The following is a 24,764-nucleotide window of genomic DNA, read 5'->3' on the forward strand; positions in this document are numbered from 1 at the left end:
TCCCAATGGTTGATAACTGCCAATGACTAGACACAATGTCTATATAGCATCCCTACCCATAGTGCCACCAGTGCACATATTCCAGCTCAACCGTCTATTGCAAAGCTGGGCAACTTCTGGTCAAATATCTGATTTGTGCCTACAACTCCCATCATCCCTCACTATTGGCTATGCTGGCTAGAACTGTTGGGAATTGTAGGCCAAATATTCTGGATGGCCACAAATCACAAATCCTTGGAACAAAATGGCTAACTTATTCCAGTCACTGAATCTGCAAGGCAGACATCTCCAACTCAATATTCTACAGACATTTTGAACTACAACTCCCAGCATTCCTTACCATTGGCTATACTGGCCAGGACTGAAAGGAGTTGAAGTCCATACAAACTGGAGGGTATCAGCTTAGAGAAGGCTGCTGTAAGAGCTGGTAAGCAGCATTACATGCTACTGACTTCATCCTCATAGCTTGGGTCAGCTTTTTAGCTACCCCAGAAAATACATATGGGTCTTTACCCTCTTTCCTTCAATCCCATGGTATTTTCCAAGATGCCATCAAGTATGCTTGCAAATATTTTACCACTTAACTTTTTCAGCTCATCAAGCAAATAGGCCTAAACAAATGTTTAGCTTTTATCCATGGATTCATGGATAAAAAAGAACCTTTTATGGCAAGCCACCAAAATATTACCAGACTAAACACTTGTTTCAACATACACACATGCATTAATTAAATTACTGGATACCCCACTCCACAAGGTTCTTTGCCATCATTTTCCCCACTAAGGAACCACATCAAGTACTATCCTGATATCCCAATCCCAAATAAATATGCAGCAGCAATTGTGCCAATATTATCAGAGTGGCACCTATTGAGCTTCTTTCAATGTAATATCTGGAGCTTACTCTTTGAAACCATCCCACTCATGCATATACAAGGAAAAAAAGAATGATGCTAAACTAGATCATCAGCATACTTTTATGAACGGAACTAGACATCAGTCTAGAAACCTGCTTTGAGAATTGCCCCTAGAATCCACATCTATCTATGTTCAGGACTCAGGAGTTGGCTTCAGATGTCATTTGGTAAGTGTTCCATTAGATTCAATCCTCATGTATGTCAAGTGGCTTTGTTCTTTTCCATTATGTCATAGCAGGAATCTGATTCTAACCGTTTATACCAGAGGTGGGCAACATGCAGCCCTCCTGGCTTTTTCTGTGCCCCCCCCCCCACCACTAACATTGGCCCTGTAACACCACCAAATATGCTGCTCAAGTTCAGTGGCTCAGCAGTGGAGGAGGGGGAGCCTCCTTTCAAGAGCGCAAATTTGTCACCAAAATTCGGTGGTGGAAAGAAGGGCTAGCTTGAAGCAAAATATCCCCTTTTCCCTATTGCTGCCACATCAACAAATATCGACAGTAAACCACACATTTCTGCCTTTAAAAGGAGGCTTCCTTTCAGCCCCACCCCAATTTTGGCAGGATCTTCAGCAGCATGTATAGCAGTATGGCAGCCACTGGGGCAGTCATGTGGCCCAACAAATTTATACCTTGCGCACACAACAAGCAGACTTTGAGCCACCCATCACCATTTCTGTATTACTAGACATCTTTGCACTATCACATGATGATGACCATGTCTGCTGATGGGATAATGGTGCATTGATCAAGCTTGCTGCGTTGTCACAAAACGTTAGATTCAAAATGCAATGTAATATGACATTGCACTGGCAGTTCCAAATGAATAAACCTTTTTGCTATTGCAAAGAACAGACTAGGAGAGTTTGTTTGTTTGTTTAGGACAGACAACAGCTCCCAAGGGAACCTACATTGTGTTATTTGTGCTTGTGGAAATCTCTCCCAATAGAAATAAAGTTGTCCAACTCAAATTGACACTGTTTATCCTGAACGGAATTTGGTAGCAATCAGTGTCCAGAGTAAATTACTGCTCAGTCAAAGTAAGGTTGGCAGAACAAAGACAACAAAGTAAATAGGAAACCATTGTTGTGGCTCCATAGGGCAAATGCCCATTCAAACAAAGTGAGACGTTTCCCTTAAAAAAGAAAACAAACTACAGCCTTAATTTTGTCTTGATGCCTGCCTGATCTGGAAATAAAAAATACATTGAGAAGAATTTAAAAAAAAATTGTACAAAAATATATATAATACCATGTTTTAAAATACATAACTCAGGATAAATCTAGTAGGCAGGTAGAAATTTTGCACTGTGATAGATCCTTCACATTAATTTCCCATCACTGTGCTGATTTTTGCTGAATACAGTTCCAGTTATTTAAGTTTTATGGAGTGATGACAAATCTGTAATTAGCAACTTCCAGAAGTTGTGCTCAATTCTAGCCCCACATGTTATACTACTGAGCTAGTCTGATCAAAAACCAGACTTGTTGGGTTTTGGAAAACATTTCCTGGTCACTTTCACAAAGAAGTGACGTCTATGGCAGTTCCCCAAAAGGTGTTCCTGTGTTTTTCTATACCAAGTTGATGAGTTTCACCAAGGAGCTATAAACTTGCTACACCCTGTCATTTCCACTTTTGTGCTAGTTTCATTATAATGTTAATATGTAGTTGGATGCCCTTTGTATGCTGTCAAGGGGTGAGAATATGCTGATTGTTTATATTCCTACAGTTCATCCTGACCTCAGTAGAATGCTAGCAGCACTTTGATACATGCAACTTGTAGCCCTAGAAGAGGGGCATCTATACACCCTCATCTGACACATCCATGTTGGATTTAGCATCCCAATTGCAACTAAAACAGCTGTGCATGGGATATCCCTTGCTGGACTGGGATATCTTTCAGGCTGTGCTTGGGGGCAGAAGGAGTTTGCATGACAGAACTTGTCACTGACTGCAGTTGGTTTTTATAGCCAGAGCCATGCTCCACATTGTGAGGAGAGGGGACAGAGAGCAGAAAGAGATGAATATATGTTATTTGTCTACAACTATATTTGACCAGAGTGACTGAGAAACAAGACCCCTTGATTTGGAATCTAATTCTTTTGCCCTACCACCAGCTGCAGCTTTAAGGGTTGAGAATAAAGGGTCTCCCTAAAAATCCCATGGTAGTGTGTTAGCATGTATCAGAGATAGCTTTATAATAGAGAGAAGGACAGGTTAGAAAATGGTGAGAAAACCAATTGTGGGAAGATCCAACATGGCTGTTGTCAGCTTGCTCTATTAATAAGAATGCATGAGAATGCAAAAGAAAACCCCTACAAAAAGTCTTTGTTGAGGTAATCAGCTTTTTGCTCTTGTAACTTTGGGGAGCCTTTCTGTAATCAATCATGGCAACTTTGTTAAGATTTTTTTTTTAAAAAAAAAAACAAATACAGAAAAGTGGATCTGAAGACCCTTTTAAGCTTTCTTTGTGCCTTTTAGCACAGAAAAATAAACTGTATCATTCTGGCCCATGCATGTGTAAGCTGTAATGTTCTGAGTAAGGCGCACAAAGCTAAAAGTCTCTCGAATTGTCTTTGTTATTCTCAAAGATGCATCCAATGTAAAATTCATGGAATCTCATTTTTGTAATATAAGCTTGAAAAGTCAAAGCTTCCAATGCTTTCAATGGGGAAGCTTCTCCAACATTTTGTACTAAGAATGTCCCACACACTTCTATTTTTCTACAATGACTGATTAAGGAGTTTAACAATGTATTTTGTGTCAATTATTTCCACTGAAAATGTTGAAAACCAGAGAAGAATGGAATGCTGTTCATTAACAATGAATTTTCAAAGCTGACCAACATTGAGTAGTGTTTTTCATTATTTCAGTATATACACAACTGATCTGATAATTTGTCATAATTAATTCATTTTCATGTTACTGATTAAAATATTTATATCCTGCCTTTTGGCCCCTCATCTCCTTCCCCAGTGGTTCTCAGCATCAGTTCAAACAATATATGATCTATAAAACAAAATGAATGAAAAAACTGAACAAAAAACCAGAAGCAATACATTAAAATCAAAGAACCAGGGGAAAACTAAACACACCAAATGCGTGGCAGAACAAAAACAGTGTGGCAATGTTTTCATTATTTTAACAGCACGGAGGGGGGAAATTCTGACCATTTGTGGGATCTTACTGATTTAATTGAGATGACCACAACACTAAAGAATAAAGTGTCCAAGGAAGCAATGTTATACATCAAGGGTGCAAAACGTCAAACCTGACAGCCAAACTTGGCCTCTGCAAGTCCTCAGAAGGCCATTTTCCCTTCCACTGGCTTCTCCAGTCACTAAACATTTGGTGGCTTCTGGGCTTTTATGCAGCCCTTTCACCATTCTAAAAGGTTGAAATGCTTGTCCTAGAGTGTATTTATTGGCAGTCAGAGCTTCAAGCTAAAATATGCGCTGGTGGTTTTTTGGTTTGTTTGTTTTGCATTTTGGTCCCGTTCTCTTTTGCCTTTGGTTCCGCCTACCACTGGGATGCAGCCCCTGACAGTTTCTCCAAAATGGAATTTTGTCCTCAAGCTGAAAGAGATTCAACACCCCTGTTTTACACACTTACCTGGCAGGCAGTCCCTTCTGTGTGGCCCATGGGGGCTGCATGTGACTGGAATGTTAGAAGAACAAAACATGTGCTTTCTTCATGCAACAGCTTTATTTATGAATCAAGGTCCGATTGAAATCCCTGTCTGTGTATTTCCTGCATCTGTATGTCATTTATACTTTGATTTCCCTGCCTGAAATAATCTTGCTCAAATTATAAAAGTAAAAGGGCAATGGATATACACAAAGTGCAATCCACCAAGTATGACTGCTGAGCGTCTCCCATGTCAAAGTTGCTTCATACAGAACTTGTAAAAAGAAAATCATCATTATTGTACTTAAATGCTCACAACTTCTGGTATGTATGCAGGCTTTTCATCTTATTGTAGCCCCAGGTGGAATAAAACAATCCAGGAACGTTTACTGTTGATTTTAATGGAACCAGATTATCATTCATCACTTGTCATGTCCAATTACATCCATTATGGATCTCATCTTCTGTGATTATTTTTTAAAAAGCTCTTTTTGTGAGCAAAGAAACCCCAAAACCTGACCCTGGTACTAAAGTAAATCTCCATATTATTAACAACACTATCTTGGTCAATGGTGCTGTAAATATTTAAGCATGTTAATATCTTGCTGGCTTTAATCTTTCCAATGAAGCTACTTACATAAGTCAAGTTACATCTCAGTGTAAAGATCTGCAGGTTCAGGATTCTTCCAAGATGCAAAGAAGGTTCACTGGTGCCCTCTAGAAACAATAATCAGTACTACAAGAACTGATGCTTACTTACTGTAGTGAAGTTCTTACTTGAAAATACATCATTAATTACTTTTAGGGTGTGACAGAATCTCCATTTCATTAAAATGCAGAGAATGTTTTTTAATACTAACTTTGATTCTGAGCGACTGAAATATCTTCATTAGAATTGTTTGTGTGGCTTTTTAAAGGACCCCAATTATTTATGTATTTTCTTTGGTCAAAATCCACCAGGATGTAAATACAGTGATCTTGAATAGCTCCCACTCATTCATTTCCATAGTTCATGCACATTAGAGAGCACCCCTCATGGTGTGCACCCTTTGTCCATTTCACAGAGATGTTACGTCTATATTGTGAGAAGTTGCATTTTGGAACAGATGCCGTTTCTGACCATTCCCATAACGAATATTCAAAAGTATTCAGACTTGGAAACAAATATTCAGACTTGAAAACAAACTAGTAAGCTCAAGAAAGAGCAGTCATTACTTTCGTCCAGGTTAAATTATTCTGTTCAAGCTCTTCAAATAGCACTTAAGTTATTTATTAAAAAGCTATTTTAAGCTGGCTTTATTTTCCAAGTCTAATTTCATCCTCATTTTACAAACCTAATACGAATATAACAGTACCGTACACTGCTGTATCTCTACGGACTTTAGCATACGATGACTTTATTCACAACTTATAGCAAAATGCAGCTTGCAAAGTCCAACATTCTGATAATATATCCATGACTTACTCTGAACCACATTTGCCATTTTGTTGTGTATTCAACCAATTTGGAGAGATCCTGTGGGAGCTCTTTGCAAATACCCTTTTTGTTTTTATCACACTGAATAATTTGAAGTCATCTGCAAACTTGGCCACCTTACTCCAGATCACTGATGAACAAATTAAGACGTACCAGTCCCAATGTAGACCATTTCCTGGTGATACGGGCTTTTCAACAGTGAAACAGACTGGCCTTGGAAGGTGGTGGACTCTCCTTTCTCAAAGTTTTTTAAGCAGAGGTTGGATGGCCATCTATCAGCAATGCTATAGTAATGGATTCCCGGCATTAACAGGGATGGGACTAGATGAAGCCTCTCCAACTCCAGAATGGGGAGTTCTGACAGAAACTCTGGGTTTCAGTCAAAACAAGTCAGAACTCGAAAGCAGCTATCCAACTGCCACTGGTTAGATAGCTGCTTTAGAGCTCTTTTAGAGTTCTGACTGGTTCTGACTGAACCTAGTGTGGATTCACTGGCCCACTAACATCGGCGCCACGATGCTACAATATTATAGTTAACCAATTAGATTAGTTCTGAGTGGGCCATCCACAATACATTTAGATATTACAACATCTTGGGCAAAGTTAGTTTTTGGGATCCTCCATGAAGACAACGGTTTCTCTTCAGTGTAAACAATTAAAAAAAAACACTATATTTTTAAAAAAGTAGCCACTAATGTGTCACAATCTTGCAAAAGCTAGTTATGGATAATTTGTGTTGAAAGCGCAATGGAATGGAATTCAGTTATGACTGGGTCTCCCCCCCCCCCTTTAATGGAGCTTAGAGTGCAATTCTGTGGATTGAACTCTCAATACATGGAAGGCTCCAAGGTCACCTTCCAACACCCTGCCAGCAAGAGCAATACATTGAAGAGACAGCAATAAATGGAAGAGAACCTGCAACTCTACTAGGAATCAGGGCCAGCCCTACCATTAGGCAGAGTGAGGAGCCTGTCTCAGGCCCTGAATGTTAGGGACAACAGTAAGGTGTTGGGGTACAGAGTTTTGTATGCCCCTAAGCTCTCCTGCTGTACTCAGGCATAGCTGAGGATGTTGTCCCTATGACATAAGATTCAACGGTCAATCTGTCCAGCTTCTTTCCTTCGAATGGGGGGAGGGAGGCACTATCTTGTCTTTCATCTCAGGCAGCAAAATGTCTTGGGCTGCTCATGACAGTGATTTAAGTCATGTTGGGGGGGATTGCACCTACAAGAGGGGTGCTGAATCCTCCCCATCTGGCCCACAGTGTACTCTCCTCATCTTTATGGTCACCCACCAGCAAGCAGGCTTTATGTTTCCATTGGTGCCAATGGAAGCTTTCTTTAAAGCTTAATTTCTGCATGGTGGGTGGGGGTTGATTTTCAGGGGAAATCACAGGTGGGGATGGAAAAGTTAATTTGCTGTGCCCCCCTCCTGAGAATCACCTCATGCAGCAATTAGATAGAAGAAGAAGAAGAAGAAGAAGAAGAAGAAGAAGAAGAAGAAGAAGAAGAAGAAGAATTAGCCAATGGAGGGTTGTTGTTTTTAAAGCCTCTTGGATGCACAGCGGCAATTTGTGTGTGTTGGAGGGGGGGAGTCACAGCTGGAGAAGGAAGAGTTAACTCTTCCCACATGCTGTATTCCCCCGAATATTGCCCCTCCATGCTCCCCTTTATAAAAAAGCAGCCATGGTGGTGGGGTGGAAGTGGGTGAATGGGTGTGTATGAGAGTGAGTGGAGGGGGGGGTGGCTGAGTGGTAGAGCACCTGCTTGTCATGCAGAAAGTCCCAAGTTCAACCCCCAGCTTCTCCAGGTAGGGCTGGAAAATATCCTACCGAAAACCCTGGAGATCCACTGCCAGTCAGTGTCAACAGTACTGGGCTAGATAGGCCAATGGTCTGACTTAATATCAGACAGCTTCCTATATTCCTATAAGAGGTGAGAAAGAGAGAAACTGAGGAATGGATGGGTGGGTGAATGGGTCATTGACTGACTGACTATGTGTGTGGAGGGTTCAGCCCCACCTATTGGCTCTGGCTCAACCCACTGTTGGCAAGTGCCCCTCTCTCCAACAGAACTCTCCAGAAGCAATGGAGACCTTGGGGGAGGGGAAGTGAAGGTTCCTCCGCTCTGTATAACATGATAGGGTCGGGGGAATAGTAACATGTTAAAAGCATCTCAAGAACTTAAGATTGCTGAATCAAACCAAAGGCCTACTTGGTCCAGCATCCTGTTTTCCACAATAGCCAGCCAGATGCCTCTGGGAAGCCCACAACAGGGAATGATGGCAATGGCCCTCTCCTGCTATTGTTCCCCAGCCACAGGCATTCAGAGACATGCTGCCTCTGATCGGAAATACAGTGTAACTACCCTGACTAGTAGCCATTGCTATCCTTATCCTCCACGAATAAGATCAAGATTAAGGGTTAAATCCATGGAAGACAAAGCTTTCAATGGCTACTACTCATGATGGCTTATAACCTCCAGTATTGGAGACAGCATGGCACTGAATACGAATAGCTGGGGCAAATGAGCAGGAGGGTGCTCTTACCCTCACATCCTGCTTGTGGGCCTCCCATTGGAGCATCTAGTTGACCATGGAGGCAGGTCCATACAGGCCTTTGGTCTTATCCAGCAGGGCTCTTCTTACGTTGGTAGGTTAGATGTATATCTGAGGAACTGTCTCTCTTTCCCTTCAGCTGGATCCTTCCTTGTGTGTTGGGAGTGGGTAAGAATGGTGGACAGGTGATGTAGAGTGGGGGGACCTGTGGTCCTCTAGATGTTCTTGGACTCCACCTCCCATCAGCTCCAGCCAACATGGCCAATGCCCAGAGATGGTGGGAGCAAAAGCAGTAAAAGTAAATGATGACTAAAGCTGAAACCCCTTAAGGACGTTGAATTCATTGGAACTTACTCTCTGGTAAATATTCAGGAGAACAAACTACAAATCCCACTGAATTCAATGGACTCAAGTTAGTCTTGACTTGATCTTCCTTTTAATGAGAAGAAGCTTAGCCACAATTTGCTTTTACTGGCTTCTTTTTATTAAACATTATCTCAAAACATTTATATACACACTACTCTAGCTCTATTCAGGCATTCTAAAAAAAATTATGCAGAGAGCCTCCATGCCTCTTCCCTTCAGAAAGCCACCTTCCATGTGTAGACGGCAATAGAAAAAGAGACAGAGGGGGCAGAGCTTGTGTACTCCGTTTTAGAATGCCTGAATAGGGCTACTGAAATGCTAGAAACTGGAATCTGATGAAGGGATTTGTGTGCCTCTGTAATCAGTTGAAAGAGGGTTATGTTGAGTAAATATTTAAAAAAAAACCCAATCTGTTGACCTCCAGATAAGAAACTTTTGTTACTGGGCAGATTAAAATATAATTAACAAACAAACAAATTCATTTTACAGCTTTCCCAACCCAGTGTTCTCTAGGTGTGTCAGGAATTTTAACTCCCCTTGTCCCTAGGCTGACTGCAGATGATGTGGGTTGCAGTCCAGCGCATCTGGTGGGGATGTTGGAGAAGGCTTCCTCTAGTAAGTGAACTAAGGATTGTTTTTCTAGAGTGCTATTGACATGCTACTTCCAGCTAGAAGAGTATTTCTGCTTTGCAGAAATTGTGTTCGCAGTCCCCTGGCAACAAATATAATGTTTTTGCTCCCTTCGGTGAAAGAGCCTGCTGGTTTTCCACTTCCTGATGTGAATGACTCAGAGGTACTGACAGTTAACACACAAAAACAATGAGCAACTACATTAAATCATTAACAAAGATGAACCTGCGGGTGGTGAGGTGGGGGGGAGGGTAGTAATTCCAAAACATTTATAAATTACCTATCAAAAAATCCCTTTCCCCTTTTATTAGATGTAAATTTGAAAATTCAATAAGTATATGTATTTAAAAACCAGCTCCTCTGTTAATTTTTCATGGAAACGAAGGCAAAGGTACTGCAGAGAGACCAGTGATTCAGTCCTCTTCTGGCAACAGAAACTGAACATATTTTGACATGTACTCACAACGCTGTCAGTAGCTTTTCTAACATCCTTCCTTTTTATGAGGAGGGAGAACTAGATACATACATTTATATTACCAGTTATTAGCAAAAGTCTGTCATTCTGCCTGCCACTATGATAAGCGCTCACTCTGACTCTCAGCTATATATACATATATCAGCTTGGATCATGGTTTATCCTTTCACAAATGGGTAGCTCCTAGCAAAGGGGAGAGGGAGAGGCAATGTTTGCCAATTCAACACTCCCAACCTGCACCCCCCAACACTGTTCTAGAGGTTCCCCCTACTCTCCAGAAATTTGCGCAGGCACAGGGAGGAATCCGCAAAAGTCACATCCTCTCCAGCCTGCCCTTTCCGATAGTGGATAGCTCCACTGGATCAAAGCCTCTTCTATGAACAGGAGCTTCCGTGAACAGAGCAGAACTCTGGATCCAAGCCTCCCCCAACCCTTCTACCCAGGGATCAGAATTCAGCTCATGGGAATTTGTATCCAGCCCATTATATTTTAGCCTATACAAGGAGCATGGCACCAGCCAAGTGGAAATGTTTGTCTTATTAAAAAAAAATGAATTAGCCCTTACTGTCCGTAACTGAACCTGGTTCTGACACTCCCTTCAGCATAAAAGGCTGCTGTTCAAGGAGAACATGCACAAGCTTTCTTTAGGCTCGTAAAATCAGGTTTATTGATCTATTTATATGGGCATTTATTAAATAGATACTAAATATTAAATAGGTCAGGATACTTAAGAGATCACCTGATCCTTGCCAGCCAGCTCAGTTGCTGTGTTCATCTGGAGTTTTCCTCCTGCTTTTACCTAAGTTCTCGGAGGTTTGGTCCGTCATGGCTCAGAATAGGGTCTTTAGTATCATAGCACCCACCCTCTGGAATTCCCTACCACTAAAAATTTATGCAGGCACCAACCCTTCTGGGTTTTGAACACCTACTAAAAACATAGCTAAATGCAGGGTGGGAAACCTGTAGCCCACCAGATGTTGGACTTAAACTCCCATCAGCCCCAGCCAGCCAGACCAATGGTCAGGAAAGATGTGAGTTGTAATTCAACATCTGGAAGGCTTTAGTTTCTCCAGCCTTGGAATAATTTATTTATTTATTTTATTATTGCATTTATAACCCGCCTTTTTTCCTCCAAGGAACCCAAGGCGGCATACATAATCCTCCTCCTCTCCACTTTTCCCTCACAACAACAAACCTGTGAGGTGGGTTGGGGTGAGAGTCTGTGACTGGCCTAAAGTCACCCAGTGGCTTTCCATGGCCAAGTGGAGACTAGAACCTGGATCTCCTGACTCCCATTCTGACACTCTAGTCACTACGCCACACTGGCTCTAAGTGCAACAAAACTTTTTTTTGAGCAGCCAAAACAGCTGAAATTAAAAGTGCAGGGTTATATATCCATGTTATATTACAATCTTTACCATATCGATCATATAAATTGGTCAAGCAAATTGGGAGTTACATTAAATTCCTTGAATAAACACATTAAGGGGTTCTTTCACCAGTGTGAGAACTGAATTATTCTTCAGACTGCCTTTTGCTGGGGCTGTCTTTAAATAGAGCCACACTTAGTTCTTGCAAACATTCAAAGAAAAAAGGGCTCTTGAACTGGCAAGCCCTCTTCACAGAAGCTGCCTCTGGAAAATCCATATTTCTCCATCTTCTGGAGATGTCATTAGGAAGAACCAATTTTAAGGTGTTTGCTTTAGAAACAGGAAACTAAAAAGCTCCATGGAGTTTGGTCACTCCCCGACTCCTAAAATACATACAGACACTGACACACACACTGGAACATAGAAAACTGCCTCATGTCAGTCAGAATCTTTGTCTATTTGGCCCAGCATCAACTATTCTGAGTAGCTCTCCAGGGTCTCAGGCAGAGGCTGTAGAAGATCACCAGCTACCTCATCTTTTAAAAACAACAAAACAAAACAGAAGATACCAATGGACAGACTTGGAACCATCAAAATGCAAAGCAACCAGGATTTTTTTAAAAAAAAATCCCGCCTTTCTTCCAATAAGCTCAAGGTGGTGAACTTGCTTCTTCCCATCACCATCACCTCTCATGAAAAGCCCTGCTGCAAGGTAGGTTAGGTTGAGAGGCAAGCGACTGGCCCAAGGTCACCCAGGGAGATTCCTGGCTGTGGGGAGGTTTGAACCCAGCTCTTCCCAGCCCTATTCTCATACTCTAACCACTACTCCACACTGGCCCTGTCACTGAGGAAAGGTCCCTTCTCCAAATTTTTTGAACAAACAGCTTAGAAAAGATTAGTAGATAACTTTTAAGGCAGACAGGAGGAATGAAGAATTATCTTACCTGAAGTATTCTGTTAATACAATTCCACCTGAAATGCACTCTAAATAAATAAATGTGCTCTGTTAAGGGTAGAATTGATCACCAGTTCTTGAAGAGAAATCTGAAAATAAAACATGCCACATGTCTCACTTCTTTCTCCCAAAGAAGCACAGACAGTCTTCAACAAATGTGTCCATGAGTGACCAACTGATCTCTCAATAGCACTAAGCAAGCCAAAACGCCCAGGATTGTAGCCTATAGAGTGGAGGAGGTGGACAAAGAAAACACAAGAGAAAACTTCCTGCTTCCCCATCCCCACAGGGCTACTTACTACTAGGAGAAAAGTTTTGGGGGTGGAGTTCAATGTGTTTTCCTAGGTTTGCCCCTGCCACGACACAGGCTCTGAACACCAGACCTCACGTCCACCACCACTTATTATGGGGCGACACAGGCTCTGAACACCAGACCCGGCCGAGGCTACTCCCTGCTCAAGCCAAGCACCACCACTTGATACACCTGAGGCAAGGGATAAAGCCCACCTTCCTCCAAACTATGTGGAGAAAGGGGTTTAAAATGGAGAATGGATTTTAATATATATATAATAATACGCTGTGAGTTATATCTGCTTAGGTGAATGATTGTCAGAGTGGGTGTTATATGTGTAAACTTAAGATGATAAATGCCAAACAGACACGTGGGCTTTTTGTGGTAGTTTTAAAAACAAAACAATTAAAATTTATTTTTAAAAGTTCATAAGCTTTGTTTCAAATAACAACATTTAAAAACTTTTTTGAAACCTTTCATACAATCCGGTCACTCATTCACATTCGTGCTTTCCTTTTTCTCACACAATCACTCTTGAACTTTCTTTATTATCAGTATTGATTAATATACATCCACTACGTGCACACCACACTCTAAAGACACCACTCACTACACTGACTCTCAAATTTCCCAGAACTTAAGTACCATAAACACAGAGAGCACTACAGACTCTAAGAGTACCCAACAAGTCTCCCTGAAAAGCCTTTCTGAAAAGCACTCTCTGAAAAGAACTCTGAAAAGAACTCCCAATCCCCTCAGTCATTCCCTTATATATATCACTCCTCCCCCCTCCCAAGACATTCAAACTCAGCCCACTCAGGCCAACGTTCTAAAAACCACAGACTTATAAACCGCAGACATACATTTGGAATTGACTTGTGGGGTGTAACGCCACAGCCCCCCTCCCAACTTAATTCTGGTTCCTCCTGCTATGCTTGATAGAACAGCAGCTTAACGACAATTTCTGGCCAAATCGTGCACATTGTGATACAAGTGTGAAATTTGGTATGGTGGCATTTATGACCATGTAGATTAAAATGAGATAAAGGGGCATCTTGGGAAATCATTGTAATGGCCGCCATCTTGGAAAATAGCAGCCAAAATCCAGTTTTCGCATAATAACTCGTATTATTTGTAATCTCACAGAAAAGTTGTCTCAATACAAAATTAAAGCGCATAAAATTTGCTACAAAAAAAGTCATTAACAATCTTTTCAAAGGAGCAACCCTCATCGAGATGTAAAGGTTTTATTCCTACCCATTTGTCTGAGAAGTCAACAAGATGCACTATCTCACCCTCATTTCAATCTTGCACATAGTGTTGCAAGCCTGAAACTTTCAGAGGTCACATTTTACACATTTTTCAACATTATCAAAGTAAAGGAAAACCGATCCTCCACAAATGCAAACAGGTGGAATTTCGCATTGGTGGACTATCAGGACAATGGCTTAAGGGAATTTTTTTTAAAAAAATCTTTAAAAAATCAAGGGATGGACCGATCTGATTCAAGCTTGGCATACCCAAAGCCCTACTTAAAAGCTCTCAGGGTCCCAAGTTTCATCTGTTTATCTTTAAAAATAAGGGAGCTGTGGGCAAGGAGGGGGATAGGGTTCGAGCAGCAAAAGTATGTTACGACGGCTCAGTCCCTTGGTTTGAAAGGCGTGGTGGAGAACTGCCCCACCCTCCCCTTTCATCAGCAAGCTCTCCCTTACAGCACATGCCCCCAACAAAGGAAAAAACAGGAGGGCAGCACTACACGGAGGCTTCAGGGTGCATTAAATTCACTTGGGGAAAATAATCCAGACTTCCCCTATTCTAGGGCAAACTCACAGATTTTCAGGGTATTTGTGGGTGGGGTGGGATTCTGAAATCTGTGCAAATTTCTCATCTGAATTTGCATAAATTATGGCAAAATTTGTGCAGTTTATGCTAATTGTGATGACATTCACATAATTTTCACAAATTCTGCTGTAATTTGCACAAATTCCACCATGATTTGTGCAAATTGCAGAAACTTCCAAAAACAAGCACATAGAAGTTCCTTAAAGTTTGGGGGAAAGCCCACAGCTCGGCTTATGGGTACAAATTGAGCCATCCATGCCATGGAACTCTGATGAGCCAAAAAAAGTGCTGGATTTCCCAGCGATGTATATCCCTAGCTACCACAACTGCCATGTGGTAAGGTGCCTGCTATAAACTTTGTTCCTGTACTGGAATAATTGGTTTTATTTGTAATCTGCATTGGAAGGATTTGCATGAAAGGTGGGATATAAATGAACATAATAAATAAATAACACAGCCACTAACCAACACATACAGTACCTAGTAGCTGAGTTTAAGCCCACTCATTTCAACTCTGGGACTAATTGTGTGGTCCATGAGATTTACATTGCCAGTTAAAAAAACAATTCTCGTTACATATTTCAGGTCGCAATAGGAGTTAGGATGATAGAAAGGTGCTATTCTCATCAAATCAGTAAGGGTAATGAAACAGGGTAATTAACCTTTAAAACACTCATTGATTCCTATAATCTCTTCATGTCCCTTTCTCACAATGCACAGAAATAAGTAGGCTTTCTTGAATGCCCTAAAACTGTGGAATACAACTCCCATCATGCCAGACCATTGGCCATGTTTGCTGGAACTGATGGGAGTTAAACAACATTTGGAGGGCAACAGTTTGCCCGCCTCTGCCCTAAAGAATAACACAATGAAGCTGCAATAAATTTTAAAAGTAGCTTAAGTTCATAAAGGAATCTACAGTAGGAATAGTAATTGTATTTAAAGCCCACCCAACTTTCCCAAATGAGATACAAATGAAACCATCAGCTTTCCCTTCTGTGCATCACAGATAATCGACCTTGCCATCCAAAATGCTTATATTGTAATCCTGTAATATTAAATAATACCATAATGGCATCTAATGTGTCTCATATTTTAGTGTTCACTCAGCAGCTTAAGCAACACGTCACAATGACGATAACTGAGCAGTGTCATTCGGAAAGAAGTCCTAAGCAGCTTCCTTTGGAAAACGTTTTGCTGAAATATCCTTTCCATTTTCACACACAAAAACGGTCTTTTAGTAACAATACGCCCATGAAGTAGGTCACAATAATATCCATGGCATACACAGGAAACTGAGGCTGAGTCTGCAATCTAAAACACACTTACCTGGGAGTAAGCCCCATGGAACACAGAGCGACGTAACTTTGGAGAAAACATGCCTATTGTTACACTTTGTATATAGCTAAGCAAGGATCAGGGTCCAAGATCTAACAAACCAATCATGATTTATTCAAGGAAACAACAAAGACCTCAGCTTGAAAACTGAACATAGTTTTAAGTGCACCAAAGGGGTTAGCTCCAGTCTATGTTAGTTACCACTGAAATCTACAGGGCTTAAGTTAAGTCATAATGATTTCAACTGGACCTAAGTGCAACTTAGTTAGTCTGGATCTTACCCCTCAAATCTGGTTACAAATTGTTAAGGCATCACTAAACTAAATCTAGATTTCTTATCAGAACATTTTTCTTCCTTATTCAATCAAATATTATTGTTCAAACCATAAGCTGTAGTAGGAAAAAAATCAAGAAAGATTACCAAAAACATAATCAATAAATATAATAAATTAGTGCATCTCATTTCTGAACATGATCAAAACCTATCATTTTAGCATCTCTGATTCTGATGCAGTTTGGCTGTAGCTACAACATAAATGGGACACTTTGAGCATAACCACAAAGAGTAAAAAATATATTTTCTTCTGGAGTGTCCAGCAACTAAGCTTATTATTATTATTATTTGAACAAACCATAGCTGAAATATTCAGTAGCAATTTTGTCTAGTTTTCAGTTTTTCTCGTGAACCATCAAGCAATGTGAAGTAGCTACCTCTAGATGGCAATAGGGAGGAAACTTCAAACAAAGCCTAATAGGAATGTAACCATTTTTAAAAAATATTTCAGAGAACTTTAAATCCTTCTTTAAAAAATAATTGTTGAAGCACTTTTAATAGATTTCTTCTCCAGATGGTAAGACATTTAATAAATAGCTTTGCACAAGTGAGTAAAGCGTTCACAGACATGCGCACAAACGATTTTAAGGAAAATGTAAGCTGCATTTTCAATTAGAGTATGGATGTATGCAAGCCTTTCCCAATATTATGCCTTTCAGATGTTGGACTGCAACCCCCATCATCCCATCACCATGGTTACTGACCATGGAAGCTGTAGTACATCTGGAGGGCCTCAGCGTGGGGAAGACTGGTGTATACCTATTTGTGAAGGGCTTCCTAGCATTGAAATAGCAATCAGAGTAAAAGAGCAAAGTCTCTTTCCTCAGGACATGGAGGCAGAAATTGAAAAATTACAATGCGCAAAGAAGGCTTCTTACTTTGTGTCTGAAGCAGCAAAAACTACTTCCAGAATGTACCTCTTGTTTTGTTCAAAAAGGATAGTAAAAAACCAACCCTGCAAACAGGACATATTTGAATGTACAGATGCTCTGGCCATAAAGCTAATACTATAAATCTAGACTATAATAACTAGAAGTATAAATCAGATCTAATAACTGAGAATTATTTCAACCTTCCCCTGTATTTTATTTAGCTTGGCTTCTTCTACTTCACATGCATAATTGGCACATACCAAAAAACGAGAGATTTACAACTTAAAAAACCTGATATGTTACTGATTGTTCAATATGTCATTTTCTCTTAACAAGAATTCTGCTGGCCTTTACTGCTGCCTCACTTACCATAAATTGTTAAAACCAAGCAGATACACTAAAACAAAACAAAACAAACTTCCGGTATACATTCAGTATATAATGTCTGAAGTTCTAGTCACATTGTCCTGTAGCAGATATACTTCAGCAAAATTTTCACATCCCAATAACGAAAGCTACCTATGATCGGGGTCTAAATACAACATTGAACTTTTAAGGCAGATCAGGAAGGATCTAGCTCCAATATATTTCTATGTATACAGTTAGCATTCTGTGGGAAGTTAATTTCCTTAATACTTACTGCGCTTGCATATGGATGATAGCTTTGCAGGCTTTGAGGCAGCACTGTAGAGCTGTCATTGCCCAAGGAATACATGTGTTTTTTTTAGTGTTTGGTTTTGCACATTATTATGGAAAAACTAAAATTAACCCAAAGGAGTGAAACCAACATGGCTTTATTAGATTCATGCACCTTTTGATGTGACTGCTATAGATACCAGTTGGGTAGCACTCATAGTAGAGTTGAGGGAGAAATTTGGCTCACATTTCAGTGCAAACCTATTTAATTTGCACTTCCTGAGCCACTATGTCAATCAAAACAGTTATTCTTTGGTATTTGCACTTCTCCAAATTTTGTGACACAGTTCTCCAGTTTTAAAAATATGTACAAAAGCACTCTAATAGCAAGAAATTTGCACAAAAATGTGCACAAAAGTGAAAATAATATACAAAAATGCATTATGACAGGGGCAATCATGTACACAACTACTTATTCAATGGAGAAATGCACAGGAAAATTTTCATGTGGACTTTAAAAAATCATCACAAGCTACTGCAGGAACGAGACAAAACTAACATAATATTGGAGCTGTGAGAAACTGAGAGACTGAAATTGACAGTTTCACCCATCTCTAGATCATGGTAACATCCATCCATCCATTCGCGCGCGCACACACACACACAGATTTAACTGTCTTTCGAGTAACATGGACAGATAAACACTTCTCTACATAAACTTTCACACAACCTTCTACAAAGGAGCAACCTAGCCAACCTAACAGGAAGATGCTAGGTCAATGTATATGAGCAAAGGAAGGTTTTATCTTTCAGTTTGAATAATCACTAGGGGCTGAGATTATGAGAGAAATTCCAGCATTGCAGGAATGCTGAAAAATATTGACCTCCAGAATACAGCAACTAGAAGCTTGGGTTTTATTTTATTGTGCAACTGTTCTATGTTAGTCTTGATGTCATTCAATTTTATTTTAAAAAATTAATGAGCAAATTACTTGATTGACTGAACTGAATAGTTTTGTACCAATAAGTGATGTAAAGAAGTCAAATTAAGGGGAGAGGCTATGTGCATTGATAATGTCTGGATCGGTCTACTACAATATACTCTATACAGGGCTTCCTTTGAATACTGCTTGGAATTTTTAACTCATCCAGATGTAACTATGAGGCTGTTATTGGGAACTGACTGAAAAGAACGCATATTACCTGTGGACAGAGAACTGCACTGGCTTCTAATTATATTCTGGATGGGGCTACACTCCCCCAGAAAGACTGTGTTCGCAGTTTGGGGGTGCTCCTGGATCCGTTGCTCCAAATGACAGCTCAGATAAACACGAAGGCCAGGAGTGCCTACTATCAGCTTCGGCTGATAGGCCAGTTGCACGCCTTCTTAGAGTCAGAAGACCTAAAGACAGTTGTGCATGCGCTGGTAACCCCAAGGCTTGACTTCTGCAATGCGCTGTACATAGGGCTACCACTGTACCTAGTTTGGAAACTTCAACTAGTTCAAAATATGGCAGCCAGGTTGGTCACCAGTACATCTAGGGGTGAGCATATTACCCCAACATTAAAATCACTCCACTGGCTGCCAATTAGTTTCTGGGCAAAGTACAAAGTGTTGGTCATTACCTTTAAAGCCCTAAATGGTTTGGGTCCAGGTTACCTGCGGGATCGCCTTCTCCCATACAGTCCACCCCGCACACAGGTCCTCTGGGGAGAACTTACTTCAGTCAGCCAAGACTAGGCTGACATCAGTTTCCCAGAGGACCTTTTCTTCTGTCGCCCCTAGATTATGGAACGGCTGGCCGAAGGAAATTCGTAATATTAACTCTCCCTGTGATTTTAAGGCAGCTTTAAAGACTAGCCTTTTCTGGCAGGCCTACCCAGATTAATGTAAAATCAAGAATTTTTAAAATGTGTTGATTCCTGTACTAAAGTTGTTCCCCACCTTGATCCAAAGGGAGAGGTGGGTGAGAAATAAATATTATATTATTATTATTATTATTATTATTTCCAGCCCCAAATCAATTTGCTGGTTAAATCATGAAATAACCTGGGTCCAGAGTCCCGGAAGCCACATTATAAATTTACCTAAATGATACATAACAATAAAGCAAATAACCTTTACTATGGCGACCAGATGGTACAATGTCAAGGAACTTGTCAAATCTTTGGAGAAGCAATACTTGACTTCTTATAAAGAGGGATGATGCAATGCCATGGCCATTTTGAGAAGGAATGAATACTGGGGCCAATGAGAGGTAAGGTGAAAGAAAAGAGGAGGAAAATATAACTTTACGGAAATTTTGAAAAAGAGCGGAGTTGGAAAAACAGTTGAGTGAGCAGCCATGGGGAAAGCCCACACATTTGCACAGATGAGGCTACATTTTGTGCAGGCCTGCTTTTAAGATCTGTCATATGGCTTACAGTGTAAGAAAGAACCAGCTAAACTGCCTAAAAATAGACCATGGTCATGCCTTTGTTATGTCTCTCAGCCTAAAGGGGAGGAATCTGCCACTTCTCATCTTTAATATCTTACAACAAAGTGAAATTAGATCATTAAGTGTTTGTGCAGGATTTTGTATCACATCATCTTAATAAGAAGGTAAGACATTATCCATCCTCATACATGCATAGTTCCACAGAAAGACTGCCAGCTGTTTGCCAATCCCTCCATAGGAGGGTGGCTACACCTCCATTGCTATAAATTGTGCCCTTAGACTAGCTTAGTACCAGGCTGAGACTTGGAGTACTGAGTACATGTATATGACCTGTTTTATGAGCTAGGTTAGACAAAACAAAAGCATGTTTCATTACTTTTGGGGTGCAAGAGTTTACCACAGCTGCCAGAAGTTATAGTGATTGAGGAGAGGGGCATACAAATCTAAACTCAAAACAGGTGTATCTTGTGAGGAAGGATAGCAGACAAAAAGTGCTAACTAGTTTATGATGGGATAAATTAGGTCATTTTCAATAGAAGGTAGTATGAAATCTTAAAAATCATGTTTTTCATTTAAAAACATTTTCTTTAGTTGGCAGTAGTATAAATAAATGAAGGGGAAGTGCATTCCTGTAGCTCTGTGCTTTTAGTTAATAAGCTTGTGGAGGGAGGACCAATTCTTGTTGTATACTACTGTCAGATTTTTGTTTAGACATTATCTAAATAAATCAATAAATATCGATTGGATACGAATGTGTATACAATTTGCTGACTAGAAATAATGCCATCTTTCAATTAGAAACAAGCAGAGATGAAGGCGTAGGCATTTCATAAGTACCTTGCTATTATTTCAATTAAAAACTCAAATAATGTATTAAGCCTCCAAGTTTTACTTCCATAATCATTTAAAATCTGTGTCAAATGTATGTAATATTTACATGCTGACTATAATCATACCTAGCAGACGAGGCCTTGAAGTAGGTTAATTGCATAGGAAGATTTTACTATGTTTACATTTTTGTCTTAAATTATTTTTTTAAAGCACAGTAAAGAGTCTGAGGACAAATTATTCAACTGTTTATCATACATAAGACTGCATGACTATAATACAAAGGGCTTGTCTTTTCATTTAACGTTACAATATACACAGCAAGTCCGGACTAGATCTTACAATCTGAACACAGGTATTTAACCTTTTCCATGCTGTTTATGTTTACAATGCACAGAAGTCCTGTAACCAAACTGTGTAGTAAAGCACACAAAACTGGACTGTAACATAACACAGTATGCAGAAGCACTGGAGTTTATGATTTTTCATTATGTAGGTTAAAAACAGTATTAATTTTTGGTGTTTGCTAAGGTGTGGCAACCAGCACAGGAAAAAAAAAAGTTACCCATATTTGTTACCCTTATATTCCTAGACAGCAGTAAGTACTGGATTCCTTTTTGTATTGCTAAGCTCAGTGTTCCATTTCTAAGATGACAGCCTTTCACTCACCAAACGTCTTTGAACTACAAAAGTTCAAAAGTATTTTAATTCGTAGGCTTGACATTTCAGTACAGAAGAAATATAGATCCCTCGATCAAAAAAAGTGGATTTACAAAAACTGATAATTCCCAAAGCATTCTTTCACACTTGCACTGTATTCAGCCTCTCTGCTGCCATTGTGAGGACTGGTTAAAAGGAAGAAGAAAAAGAATAAGAACACCTTTTGTTCAGAAGAACTGACCTAGTCGGCCATATGAAACTGACCCAGTATGAAGTACATGGTTTTCTGCTGAATGACCTTTTGTAACCGGTTTACTGGCAGAGGTAGATTACTGCTTCTGTTCACGTAAAGGGCAAGCAGCGTTAATCTGGGAAACCTAATCACTTCAGTACCCCAATTACTTAATTTAATTTACTGTGGTTTTATCCATAATTTTAAAATCTTTGAATGGGTCCAGAAGTTTAGCAACTGCCAAGCTGACTGTGTTATATTAAGGCAGCAGAACCCAAAAATTAGGCACCTGTTAAGTACAGCCTGCTAACCTCAGGTCTCACGTGAGCTTTTTGCTTTACACATACTAGTGTCTTGGACCTGTTCATGCAATCAAGGTCTTGCCTTCGAGTTTACATTTATGCTAATAAGGAATACAAGAATCAACTGCTGGTTTCATAGCTTCTGGATCTAGTGTCCCTTTTACTTTCAGAAGCCTGAACACATTTATAATGTAACAGATGTTATTATAGTCTTGAATTAGATGTCAAATCTATCATGTTCAGTACACAGATTGCTGCAAATGTATTGGCTATGAATTCAACAACAGTTCCAGTTTTGTTTAAGCAATAGTACAGCCATAATTTTCAACTGACATTTAAAAATGGTCTAGTTACACCTTGTGTCAAAGTGCAGAACTGCTACATTATTGGTTACAGACATCTATGTGCTATAAAAACAGCTTTGGTACAATAAATTATCAAAAAAGAAAATAAATTTTTGTAAAATTCACAGCATAATTGTGAGGCAAAAAAGCAGTCACATAAAATTCTGCATTTTTAAAAATGTTCAGGATGAACAGAAGACATCTTTGTGCAGAAGAAATGGTGGAGAAACCACGTGCCCAGAAAAAGAAGAAGAAGAAGAAGAAGAAGAAGAAGAAGAAGAAGAAGAAGAAGAAGAAGAAGAAGAAGAAGAGATAAAAGAAAAAGGGGGGAAGGAAAAAAGTAAAAAGCAGGGAGGGACACAGTTGTAGCTATTTCCATCAAAAGCAAACCACTACTCCTGTGACCTTCAACCAATAAGGAAGTCAACTTTATGACACACGCAAAGTGACCTTGCAATACCTTACAATAAGTGGGTCACAAAAGTCTATTTTAAAAGAAAGGCCTCTTGAATTACCCATTCTCTGTGTTTTCAGCATTAAGGACTGTCTGCAAAAGCATGTCCAAAAGTGATTGCATCTGAAATGGTAGGCTCTTCTAACTTAGAGTCCAAATCCATAAGGCCAAAGGTTATCCCAAAGACCACCACTTAAGACTTCCCCTGGACTGGCCAAGACCAACCTGTTGATTGCTTCTCAGTGCACCTTAGTTACAAGACCAGTCATATTCCAATACTAGCTGATTGTGGTCTCAAATATGAGAGACACAGAATCCCATTATAATTGCTGCTTTGATTCTCAGTAGGTTCAGACAAGGAGAGTCCTGATCACCGCCACTTAGCATGCTTAATGTGCCTCATGAACACCATTACAACCGTCCCTTTTTACAGCTGAATATTATATTTTGTAATCTGAAGGTCCCTCTTCCTTACAGTACTTACTGCCTTTTCGCTCATGTACGTTTGGGAAATTAAAACTCATATTACTCCCCCTCTCTCCATATTTAAAAAAACAAAACAAAACAAAAACTCAAAATGCCCATTTATATGATCCTGGGCAGTGACTTTAAAAATCTGTTTGCAACTAAGACCAACATTTGAACATTTACCCCTGCTGAATGAGGGCAAGAAAATCTATGACCTGGTTGTGGTAATTAAAATAGGGGCAACAAGGTGAGACATCACCTCAGAGTTATCTAGGATAGGTATGGACATCGCTCTAAAAACTTCACTGTCCCTTTGCAATCTGTTCAAGTTTAAAAAAATAGTCAGCTTTGCTCTCCTGTAGCGGTTCAGTAAGTCTATCTCCTTCTGATTCAAGCAGCTTTGAACTTTTTTTGGAAAAACACCACTTCTATAAAAACACACAAGAAACAAACTTGTTTCAGTTTAGTCACGAGCTAGCCACAGGACTTTGCTGAACACAAACTCCTGTCATGGGAGACTCTTCCCTATCAATTCCCTGCCTCATTGCAAGGTGTCCTTCAGTCATATAATGAGCAGGACCTGTATTGGCAGAAAATTGGTATGTTGGATGTCCTGCTATGCCAGTTTCTTGGCGCGGATTAGAGTAGACTGTTAAATTGACGTCCATAGCTCCATTTTGTCCAAAGTCCAATGTATTAGCAGCCACTGGGCGGTTCTGATAGGCTTGATTGCCTTGATTACCAGTTGAGGAGGAAGATGTAGAGGAAGAAGTAGTCGAGGAAGACAGGGATGTCATGGAGTGGTGACTATGACCCACCTCCATAGAATCCTGGGTGGAGGAGCTGTTTGTTGGAGAATTGTAGACCCTTGGCCTGGTCCGGCTACCCAAGGCCTGCTGTCCATGATGGTGGTGATGGTGGTGATGATGGTGATGATGGTGTGAGGTGTTTCCATGATGATGATGTAATGCATTCTGTTGCTGAGGGGTGACATGGAAGGAGGTTTCTTGAACTGGATGGGTTTCAACAGTAACTTGTGTAGGAGCTTCAGTGCCTGTCCAACCGAGAGGAGGAGGAAACTGCTGTCGAACCTATAATTAAAAAAGTGTGATGTCATTCAATGTCATACCCTTCAAGTTAAATATACCAAGACAAGTGTTTTAAATAGATGGAAGACTATATGTGAACAAAATAAAATATGATGGCATCTTGCCTATATTTGTCAAGAAAAATACAAGTAAATTTCATCATGAGCATTTAAAAATGATATATGAACACTTTAGTAGTGTCCACATACTAGAATATAATAAAGTTCTAGTTCAGTCTAGTATATAAGTATTCAGAAATGTATTA

General features: G+C 40.0%; 1 protein-coding gene across 2 annotated transcripts in view; it reads right to left on the bottom strand.

Annotated features, from left to right (window-relative positions):
- Positions 1-21,184: 21,184 nt before the first annotated feature.
- DYRK1A (dual specificity tyrosine phosphorylation regulated kinase 1A) overlaps positions 21,185-24,764 on the bottom strand; it is a 134,298-nt gene continuing 130,718 nt past the window's right edge. For both annotated transcript variants that reach the window (XM_063126630.1, XM_063126631.1), the window contains exon 12: positions 21,185-24,502. In XM_063126630.1, the coding sequence (XP_062982700.1) occupies positions 23,879-24,502 (624 nt within the window). In that variant the 3' untranslated portion in view covers positions 21,185-23,878. The remainder of the gene's footprint in view (positions 24,503-24,764) is intronic.

The sequence above is a fragment of the Elgaria multicarinata genome, chromosome 5 (assembly GCF_023053635.1).
Source record: "Elgaria multicarinata webbii isolate HBS135686 ecotype San Diego chromosome 5, rElgMul1.1.pri, whole genome shotgun sequence".
In the NCBI taxonomy this organism is placed as follows: Eukaryota; Metazoa; Chordata; class Lepidosauria; order Squamata; family Anguidae; genus Elgaria; species Elgaria multicarinata.